The sequence below is a fragment of the Channa argus genome, chromosome 5 (genome assembly GCF_033026475.1).
Source record: "Channa argus isolate prfri chromosome 5, Channa argus male v1.0, whole genome shotgun sequence".
NCBI lineage: Eukaryota > Metazoa > Chordata > Actinopteri > Anabantiformes > Channidae > Channa > Channa argus.
In genome coordinates, this window is record NC_090201.1 from 13,856,568 (window position 1) to 13,867,954 (window position 11,387).

An 11,387-nucleotide genomic window follows, 5' to 3' on the forward strand; every position below is an offset into this window, starting at 1 on the left:
AGCACAGTCTACATAACTGCAGTATCACACACATACTTTTTACCTCAAAGCAGATGTTATATTCAAAGTAATTCACCATCAATTCTTATGTTTTTATTCTCAATTTTAGGCTTTTAACATTTGATTTTTATAGCTTAGAGCTAAAACTTAAATGCAATCACAGCTGGGAAAAGGACATGTTAAATGGTTGAATAGTGATGTGAAATACACATTTGTTATAGCAAAAGGGTTTAGAGAAGCCCTTATGATGGTAAGAAATGTCTTATATCACTGTTGGATTAGCCTCATGTAACAGATAGACAATGAGAAGGTCAATTTCTTCAGAGTATTATCCCATGAGCAGATGCACCTGGTTAAGTAACTGTGGGAACATATGGCAAAACCTGCTTAGTTTCTGTCAACAGCACTAATCTCCACTGCCCAGTGAAGTAACCTGTATATTAGAAAGTGGTGCATCATGTCAACAAGGGTCAGAGGGTTTACTTGAATTCAATGTTACTACTGTTGAGATTTACTGCAAAGCTTGACCTGAAAGGAGAGGTATTTAGCTAAGGAGGTTGAAGGTGTGTGTGGTTTACAAAAGCAGCAAGACATTCCCTGTTTGGACAAAAGACATGATTTTTGATCAACTTGTTTGAAATGTTCTTCTGACTCGGTGACATCATTCAGAAGTTGCAGTGTTTCACTTCATGTCTAATCAAAGCTGTAATAATCCACAGCATGTGGCTGTGCTTTTACACATCCAGCCGACATGGAGCAATAGTAGTCATCATTCATTTGCACTTGTCTCTTCTGATTACATGAAAAATGTTTGTCCATTATTCACTCTCGTTTATCACTATCTCCATCAGCTCCTTAGAAGGCTCTTAAATGTTCCAGTGTTTTCACCTGCCATCTGTATTATGTTTGAGGCTGGGCAGGCAACACACAGTGACATTTTTTTGAATTTGAGTTTTATTTAAATTATTGAGTTATTTATTTATTTTTTTGCAGTCACCAACAATGATGAGATGGTATGCAAGTGTGCAAAGTTGTAGCCCAAAGACCAAAACAATAAATTGAAATATACTCAGTCACTCTGTAGAGTTAAAGAGAAACCACAGACACAAGTAAAAAACTTTTGTACAGTCACACAAGTGCACATGTGACCCAAAAAAATAACAATTGGTGCAGCTTTAACTTTGTATAGAATCCTACTGGAAGGGAAATACATTTTTTGAGTTCTCACAGCTAGGAATATGTTTTAAATTAACAACAGTATGCACTGGCCACCAGATTTGCAGCTTTTTTTGATGTCTAGTAAAGAGCAAGCATGTGCCCTGGAGCTTTGCTTGGATGGTAAAAGTGTTGAATATAACACAGAGGCAGTAGATGTTCTCCTTGTGGTGACATTAGTATCGGCTGTGGGACACTTTGTGAAGATAAAATGGCTCACACAACCATCTGTCACTGGAGAGAAGAACAGAAAACAGATAAAGAACATCTGGTGCAGATACGTTTTAAATAAGGTGGTTATAATAGTATAGAGAATCAAATAATTGTTACTAGCTTTGGCCTGTGTCATTGTGAAATTATAACAGTACCTTCATGAAGGTTTGTACTGTCTGTACAATGTGTTTGTCTCTGTTTGTCTTGCATTTCTCAAATTCAGCATTTTCACAAAATCATCAGTATGAATTTAGCAAATGTACATATCTTTTATTGGACAGACAAAGGAGATTGGTTAATGAACTTGATGTCTTTATTTCTTATGAGTATAAATGTTGACCAGCTCGGAGAAAGCGTCTTAGCTAAAAATATATCCATACGTGGGATAACAGTATCCATATTATGATTCAAGTGATATAGTCAATGAAAACAGACAGTGAAAATAAATTATCTGAATAACAATAATAATTATAATTACAATAATTAGAATAAACAGTGTCAAATAAAAATTCATAAACCTTTTTCTGGCTTGTTTTTTTTTTTTTTGTATTTTTAAAAATTGTCCATGAGCAAAGAAATCCAGCATATTTCATTTAACCTTTTGAAGAGGGTTGCACTGTCTGGGGTGTCCCCTTCACTTTCACACATTTACAATATTCACAGTTATATAAACCTGTTCGGCACAAACTGGACCACACTGCAGACAGTCAGTGGGTACCACTGGAGAAAAAGTGTGTGGTGCAATGAATATTTTTGTGTTTGTGTTTTTAATCTTTATATTTATTTGTGTGCCCGCTTCCATCAAAATAGGTACCTAAAGATAAGAAATCAAAAGGTCCTTTCCTCCCACAATACATCATTTACCCAACATACCATTGGGATAATCGTTCAAGAGACAATCAAGGTGCAGACTCACAAACTGTATGTCTGTGGACAACATTGGACACTATGCCTTTAGTGAGATCCCTTTTAATGAAACTATCTCAGGTTCCTGATAAAGCTCTGTGCCATCCCATGTCCTCGCCCTCTCAGCCCATGGCCGTCACCATGTTGGAGTGGTGTGGGTGGCCGAATGATGGGTGTATCGGGGTGGGCGTGGGGAGCATGTGTCCAGTGTGGGTGAAAGGTGGCAAGTGGCCCATGGACATGTGTCCGGCCAGCGAGGCAGCGCTGAACTGAGAGCTCTTGTCGTGCAGGCTTTTGGAAAAGTCCTCGTAGCTGTCATTGCTCCGCTTGCACTTTTTGGATTTGTTGGACATTTTCCTGTTGCGTGTCTGTATCCCCTCTTTTTTCATGGTCAGAGGCCGGTTCACCTGTTGTGGAGAAGGAGATGTGAGGAGGTGAATGGTGCGGCTAATGTGTGGAGACAAATGAACTTGAAACCTGGCATGTGTCTTAAGTTATTTTGTAAAGTTTGGTAATTGTTTAAAGGTTAAGGTTGGATGTAGTTTATATTCTATTACTGTCACTGGTTCCAATAAAAAAACTAAAAATCAGGAGTGTATCACACTTGTCTCTTGACACGTTCTTACTTTGCTGGTTGCTCAGCCCATAGCCCAAAAGTTAGGGACTTTTGGGCTTCTACTGAATAGGTCGTGAATATGGTTACATTTTGTCAAAAGGGCTAATTTATGTCAGAATTCTACCGATTTTAGCAAAGAATATTTAAACAGGAGTAGATTTTGCATTAATTGAGAAGTATTTTTGGCTCGTGAGTATGTGGAACACCAAAGAGGTGTATGGGAAATTAATTGAAAATAATCTACTGTGCCCCTGTTCCTCATAATGAAGGAACATGTACTGTAACAGTGCGGCTCACTGATGTGTTTTTAATAGTTCCTGGACAACAAAGGGACTCTGTGGCACAGAGCTCTAAGTTACATCAGGCTCTGATTACACAGACAACACTTTCTAGTGCAGTCAATCTATTGTTGGATTGGGTCTTTTCCCTAGATTTGATAACAATAAGTCAAATCACAAACTTTAAAAGTCACTTCCCTATAGTGCCCCAATAGTATATTTTGATGCCTTTAGTGTTAATGTTATTGATATCGAGCCTGGTTCTGTGGCAGCCCCACTCAACAACAGTCCCATCATTGTGACTCTCATGGGGATCACGCCTACCATGCAAACAATAAAGCACAAAGAAAGAAAACACCAACGAGTCTAACACTGTCTGAGAGTAAAACAACCCCCCACTCTCTCCTTCTCCTCTCACTCCTTTCTGCCTCTTATCCCTCAACAATCAGTGTAACCTGCCTGCCTGCTTCCGGTCTACTTGACCCTGCTGGGATTGTACAAACCCAGTGTTGGCGATCGGACTTACGTTATGCAGTTTATAGTAGAGGCCGCAGGCGTTGCACACTGGGTCTCCATTTGCATTGCGCCGCCACAGTGTGGTGGTGGTCGTCTGGCAGTTAGCACAACAGGTGCCTGCTCGTCTGGCGGCAGACTGTTGAAAAATATGGACTTAGCTTCAGTCAGAGGTCAACAAGACAAGCAGGAGCAGCAAAAGTCAGTTTAAGAATACATTTAAATGTTTGTACAGTCTAAACATGATTAATAACAGTATTTTCAGTATCAGTCCATCCTATTAATCTATTTCGCTTTGCTCATAAATGTAATATTTTTTTTGGGGGGGGCGGGGTTATGTTAAACATTAGCAGATCTTTTTTTAAAATGTGTTATGTTTATTGACTAACTATCCAAAAGATGAAGATATTCAGGGTTTCATTGGGAATATTTCTTTTGACAAGTTTTAATTGATGAATGGGCAGCAATGGCAGTTTGATGTCCATCCTGGGATTTTCAAAAGTTTAGCTGAGTTAGGCTACAGGAAATTGATACAATAATCCGCACATTCTCTCGTCACTTTTTTAAATAATTGTTTGAACATAATAAACATAAAGTTGTTGTTTAAATAGACTAATTAATATGTATAGTTTTTCCAAGGCTTTTCTATGAACACGGGGTAGTTAAGAAAACTGTTTCTGCATTAAACCTCCTGTGTCATTCATCAGCTTCCATAAGTTTTCACTGCACTGTACTTTCTCTATCATGGACGCAGAGCTTGACCACTTCAAAATGAGGTCTGAGTCTATAGTTAGGAGGCCGCAGGAGGAAGCAGGCACTGGCCCCGCTGCTTTATCTGGACCGGTCAGATATCCGTATAGGAAACAACTGGAAGGCTGCTGCCACTGAACACAAGGCGCTTTGCAGCACTGCTAGCCCGGGCCGAGCCACACGGAAACCAGGCCTGATATATGGCTGTAAATGCATTTATAGAAGCTGAAATAAATGCTCGTATATTTTGTATGGAGAAGACAGCTGCAGGTTAGTGTCGAATAGATGTAGGTCTGTTTATGGTGGCAATGGAGGCTCGCAGCAAATGCTTTGTTTAAACGAATGTGTGTTAATTATAATCACAACTTCCGCACAATAAGATCTTCAAAGCTCGGTTTTTCAGTCCACTGTAAGTTTACAAGTATAAGCCACAGCAATAAATCCTCCTGGTGGTTTTAATATTGTGGTAAACAGGGGTCAGCATGGGCGCTCTGTCCAGCCTGCAGCCGCACTGCAGCCAGCTGTGACGTCTGTGTCGCCTGACTGCTGTCAGTCATGCGTTAAATTCTACACCAGGTGATATTAATGTTGTGGCTGATCCGTGTGTGTCTTGCGCGTGCATACTACAATAAAATAACGTTTCTTCGATGACACATGATGCTTTCGTTATAATAAATCTACATTTAACGCCTTTGCTCTCGATTTTTAGCCGCTCTGACTCTCTGACGTGGTCCATAAACCCTTATTAATGCTCCTCTGAGTACATGAACAGGTAACATTGACTTTATATTAGAGCTGGTGCAGGACAATATACAAACAGACCTGCTGCTGACAGTTAGTTGATTCAGGCTGCACAGATACTAATGTATTATAAACATTTTTATAGGACTCTGTTTAATGCCAGCTGATGCGTTGCCGATGTGAAAAACAAAAAAAGATTATTTTGGGTGATGCAAGTAAATAATTTTAGTATTCTGTTTACCTGGCTTTAAAGCAGTTCGCTAAATTTTATTTTCATCTTCATCAACTGTGTGAAGAACTGAAATTTATTTAAATTGTTCATTTAAAGTGCTCAGTCGAGTGATAAGAAGTTGGGACTGCTTGGATAATGCTGATGTTAAAAAACAAAAAAACAAACGCATTGCATGGTGGGTTTCCAAACTCATGTACCCTGAGACAGACTCTCCTTTTGAAAACCATTTGACCCCAGATGATTGTTTATGTTTGCTGTTTCTGCGTTGTCACAATGTTTTTTCCAATCGGACTTTAATCATTTAATTAGAGGAGAAAATTAGCACTACAGCCTCACCACATTTGGAAACACATGCTTTCTGCTAGACTTTGACTCTCCGCTGCCCATATGACAGAGTAAAAACCAGCATAAGCACCTCGCACTACAAATTTTCCAGAATCCTCATGGCACACAGCAGCAGCATTATGAGCCATGAAATGTCAGTGAGGCACAGTGTTGTTTTGAGGAATGGTGTGCTGGTCCCAATATCAATGACAGTATCAGAAGTAGCAGTAATAATGATAAAAGAAACAACACAGATAGTCCCACACTGCTAACAGCCTGAGCTGAAGGAGCAAGAGGTGAATAAGAAACACAATTCCTGGAAACTGATTGCAAAAATATAACTTTCCTGGCATTGTAGGCCTACAGGCTCCCACTTCTCCCTCCACCTTACACTTGTTTTATTTATCACCAGCTTACAACACACACACACAGACAAGTTCAGTGAAGGTGCAGTGGATGGGACTCACCAGCCTGCGTTTGGGTTTTATGAGTGGTCTGTTCTGGCCGTTCATTTTGTGATACAGCCCGCAGGCGTTGCACAGGTAGTGTCCGGTGCTGTCCCGCCTCCAAAGAGGTGTAGAGGTGGCTCCACAGTTTACACACTCACGGCCCTCTGAAGAAAATACACATATACATCAGACATGATACAGTTTTGAGCAAATGTAACATGACAATAAAAATGTGTTTCCAAAGATCAAACTCTAAAGACCAGATTTATCAGCTGTTTTGGATGAAACATGTTTCTTCATAAACATTTCTAATGTAATTGTATGTGCATGTGTCCAGACAAAACCTTTCCACAAAAACCTTTATTAATCAAAAGCATGTACTGTATAAAATCCTTTGTACCAGACTCTCTGTGAGAGAAAAAACTAAATGTAGACTAGAAATAAATACTATATACTTTTAAAATTTTCAGAGTCACATGTGCAGTGAGAAGAGTTTGTTTTGCCCTCAGCAATAGCTTTCAGTAGAATTGTCGACTTTTTAAACCATTTGATATTATTAAACACTTTGATTATGAAAGTCATGTAGTTTTATAAATTAGCAGAGCCATTTATGACCGCTTTAAATTGGTAAATTTTAGTTGAATGCTTTTGAACCTTCAAAGCCCCAAAGGCAAAGTAAGAATATTAAAAAAGAAAAAACTTAGGATAAAATTGCTTATTATTTTCTAGAAATACTATCAACCAAAAATTGTTATAATTGTTAAAAACATTTACACCTAGATTAGATCGTCAGCTTTTATTTAACGACAAGTTATTTAATGCTAGTCTAGGTTACCCAGGAGCTCTGAAGCAAATTCCTGGTCAGCAATCAAGTAACAATCAAGACGATGTATCAATGTCTTGTGTAAGGGAGAAGCAACTCTAGCCTAAATACTGAGGTTTTGGCTCTGTGCGCCTGTGGATCTACCTTTCACACCTCTGGGCTGTATCCAGCTCACTGTTCTGCTGCAGCCAGCTCAGACATAATTACAGAGTCACGGTTAACAAAAGAGGATTATCAAAGTGTGCGTTAGAGAAGAGTCAAGTACAGATTCAGGCCTCTGAAGCCATACAGCCTATTGGGGGATAAAAACATAATTTATATATTGTTTATTGCTATTATAAACTAATTTTCAAAATTACAAACAATATGATGCTCAGATTACAGCCTGCACATATAATCGGTCTGTGTTCAGAGTCATTTATGATTCAAATTAAATGAATCTAGTGACATTTTTAATGTAAAATGTGTCTTTTAGCTCTGATAATTTAAATGGGTTAATATATCACGGTGAAGCTACTCCTAACAAGTGGCATTTATTAACCAAAAAATTTACGCTTTTTAAAAAAAACTTAAATAACTATTTTTTCCCTCTGATTAAGTGGGATAAACAATAATCTTATATACTTGCTTTATATGCCATTAATAAACAACTTGAATTTAAAGGTCTGTTTTATTGTATATGTTTGTGTGTAGCCCACAATAACGGTACACACACACACACAATAATATTAACAAAATACATTAATTTCAAAGATGCAAAGACATAACATGACAAAAGCTGTAAAGCTGTGTTAATATAAAACTCTCTGTAGCACGGATACACATGTTATCTAAATAAATAAATATAAAAGATTTAGATCGAAAAAGCAGCCTCTAAGTCAAATTCCCACATTAATTGAATCGAATGTAAATTTGAGGGCGCCTGCTATGTGTTTCCAGTAGACTCACCTGTGCAGGAGCGTGTCTTGCCTTTGTTCTTGTGCGTGAAGCTGGATGATGCTCCGAGCAGGCTGCCTGGGTGAAACAGGCTGCTGCTGTATTCGTGTGCAGCTGGGAGAGAATAGGTGGGGTACGTAGGTATGGGATGGTGGGTAGAGGGGGTCTGAGCGTTCATGGAGGACAGGCTGCTCCTCAACGGACTGGATCCCTCCATCTTCATCCCCTCCGTTAACGATATTTGGTATTTGATAGATTCCTTCTCGTCCATTCTGGTTGTGGAGGACGGGGAAGACGCGGCTCCCGGGTCCGGTGATACGTCCTTTGGCGGTGTAGGGGGGAAAGTGTACAGATGGGGGCTGGAGTGGGACGGCGGGGTTAAGGAGGAGGCTGAGACCGTGTTTGAGTTGCTGCTGCACGGATAGACGGCTGAGAGGCCACCGGGGGACGCGGAGCCGGGGTGGTGCAGGCTGGGCTTGCTGAAAGGACTGACAGCCCATGCGTTGTGGTGGTGAGCAGACAGTGCGGTCTTCCCTCCGTCCAGCCATGAAATCCCCGGGCTGTGGATGAGATGAGGCCGGCAGACCTGAGTCCCCGTCAGGCGTGCTGGGAAATCAAAAAACAGCTATTTATTAAGGAGAAGTCGACTGGCTGATTCACTGAAAGTCTTGTGTTTTCTGCAGATTTGGACGAGAAAATAACTGAGACTTGTTGATTCGCCCGGAGACACGGGCCTGATTTAAACACGTAGCCAAAATCATCAAAAGCAGATTAAACATGTCCTTCCTGCGCTGAAGAGAGAGTTCAAAACATAAATTTCCTGATCGCAAATGTGTAAAGTTGTGTCTTAATCTGAAGATATTCTTACATTGGTCTCAGTTTCTATAAAATACAAACTCGCAATAACCGTCGGCTGATGAAAAATATGGTAAAACAAACTATTTTACTTTATTAAGATGTTAATCAGATTGAACAATTTTAAAATCACACTTTGAACTTTTCAAACTGTACTCTAGATGCACGTTTGATGTCTAATAAACGACTGCTAATGATCAAACGGATAAATATGATTGTCTTGTTATTGTAAGGCAAAAAAAGTTGTAGCATTGTGGGTAGATGTTCCTTTGCAACACAAACTTTTCTATAATGGGTTTCTGTCATGTACAGTATTTGTCAAAGCTGAGTGGCTTCATCTTACCGTGCGCCTGGCTGTAGGACACTCTGGCCCTAGCAGAGTTGTGGTAGTACGGATTTCCTTGTGAGTCCAAGTGATTAAAGAAAACATCGACCTCATCCGGAGGCAGGAGCTGAGCTGTGGGCTCCATGTAGTTGTGCCCCAGGCCGGGGTGGTGGGAGTCCGGGTGTTGTCCGTTCAGCATGGCGTGGTGATGCATCCAACGGGGCTGATCAGCAGCCACATCCATCTCTTTGCCTCCTTGTAGTGCGATAAATAAAGTGAAACAAATATCCACGGAAAGGACAGTAAATGGTTTAAAAAATCTGCCCTTTACGAGGACATTTACTGTCCATTTACACTAGAAGACTAATGCTGTGTTTTTCTTCCTCTGAATTAAATCCCTCTCTTCTTTGGGAGATCGAGCCGAGTAATACTGGAAACCTGCAAGACGCAAACATCAGATGTTAGTGTTGTAGAGACGAAGGTGTCGTGGACCCTGGTATCTGTTTGTAAGCATCGGTCTTATAAACTGAGAGCTCGTACCCTACCCAGTGCTCCTGTAGTGCATGAAATGATGCAATTTAAGATAAAAATCATCTCTAAACAGCATTTTTGTTATCAACCCCACTATTCACAATGATCCGCAAGCGCACTACGCGCTGCAACAAATACCAATCTGAGTGGGACTCGGTAGCTTTAATAAGATGGACATGTCGTACCTTTTTTTGTTTCATCCACGACGCGCGATCAGCCACTTTGAAAAAATGTCCCCTGTCACTTTTCGACGCTGCAGGTCTTCCTCCAGTTTTTAGTTGGTGTTTGTCAGAATCAACTCCGTCCACTGGGACTTAAAGCAACACGTATAACAGTGGCTGACAGCTCGGGGCAGGCTTGTCAGACTCATGGGAGGAGTCTCCAATAAAGGTTTGACTCAGCCAATTACACACCACCTCCACATAAACCTCACCAGAATATGACTGAGATATTTCTCTAGTCCAGTAGCTTGTAAACCAGGGCTATAATATTATGACTTTTGTTCATCACCAGTCCAGTCGGACAGTGACTTACATATAACATATTAATTCCTTTTTAATAAGATGCAGTTAGATGCAATTTTAAAATGTGACGGTAACAACACGAAAGTGAAATTTGTCGCTGCAAATGTATAATGTCTTTGATCTTGCGTCTAATTTTGTATTTACTTAATTTACTTGTATTTACTTCAAACCAGCTGGCAGCTTCTGAGACACTTGAATTAAATGCGACATGCACGATCCCTCAAATCAAACTTAGTTTCATCCGAGCAAACTGTGCTTAATTCTACATGTAATTAATGTAATTATTTAAATAGACTCAACATTTATGTTGTGCTGTTTGTGTATTGGTTCTGTGTTTTATAGTTTTTAATCACTATTCGGCCTCAAGTCACGTCATACATTGGTTGTTTATGGACTAAACTTTTCAGGTTACACTGACGCCCCCCCCCCCCCCCCCCCCCCCCAAACACACACACACACACCCCTTCCTTTCTCTGTCTTTGAGTGACAGACAATAATTGGAGAGGGACCGCATGCAGCCTCGGCCGACCGACACTGCCGCCTGCCTGACGCCGTTTTCTGACGTCAGTGCATCTTAGTAAAGTTTTTTAAAAAATGATACAGGACATGAACTTTTCCAAGCAGAGGGAGAGAGAGGGAGATGGGGGTTGCCCGGGGTTTGCTGGAGTCCCCGCGGATGAACTCGAGGAAGGACAGCACAGCTGATATTTACACTGTGGCAACATTAATAATACAAGTATCCTACTGAGCCTGCTGTGATTTGGAAGAACAGGGCAACTATCACTGCATGGCAAACAATAGCGTTTACATTAGATTTGATTAGATTAGATTAGATTAGATTAGATTAGATTAGATTAGATTAGATTAGATTAAACAACTTTTATGTCCTCAGAGAAGTCGTTTTGGATAAAAACAAACACAAATGTAGTTATCTCATATTGCAGTAAGCAAAGTGCAGTTTACATTTAAAAAGGAAAGCGATGATTTTAAAATTTTCTGCTCTACTTTTTGTGTGTGCGTTGCATTTTGGCGAACTACTCGCACAATAACAACCATAAAATAGGCTGTGATTGTCAACAATAATGATTTGTCAAATTAAGACCGTTATCTACAAAAATATCACCAGTGGAACCACTGAATTTGCCCAACACGTAAA

General features: G+C 40.1%; 1 protein-coding gene across 2 annotated transcripts; it reads right to left on the reverse strand.

Annotated features, from left to right (window-relative positions):
* Positions 1–1,718: 1,718 nt before the first annotated feature.
* Positions 1,719–10,048, reverse strand: gata2b (GATA binding protein 2b). Of its 2 annotated transcripts, none has more exons than XM_067505582.1 (6): positions 9,893–10,048; positions 9,195–9,614; positions 8,009–8,602; positions 6,256–6,401; positions 3,755–3,880; positions 1,719–2,741 (listed from the first exon to the last, which is right to left on the reverse strand). In XM_067505582.1, the coding sequence occupies exons 2-6, from the start codon at positions 9,418–9,420 to the stop codon at positions 2,457–2,459; spliced, it is 1,377 nt and encodes a 458-aa protein (XP_067361683.1). In that variant the 5' UTR covers positions 9,421–9,614; positions 9,893–10,048; the 3' UTR covers positions 1,719–2,456. The 2 variants fall into 2 exon arrangements, with proteins under 2 accessions (XP_067361683.1, XP_067361684.1); XM_067505583.1 differs by having other exon boundaries at positions 9,195–9,431; positions 9,893–10,036.
* Positions 10,049–11,387: the final 1,339 nt, after the last annotated feature.

Coding starts and splice junctions, on each gene's coding strand:
- gata2b (XM_067505582.1), bottom strand. CDS start 9,420: ATGGATGTGGCTGCTGATCAGCCCCGTTGGATGCATCACCACGCCATG. Junction 8,603..9,194: donor GTCCTACAGCCAGGCGCACG/GTAAGATGAAGC, acceptor TTGATTTCCCAG/CACGCCTGACGGGGACTCAG. Junction 3,881..6,255: donor TAAAACCCAAACGCAGGCTG/GTGAGTCCCATC, acceptor ATTTTTCAACAG/TCTGCCGCCAGACGAGCAGG.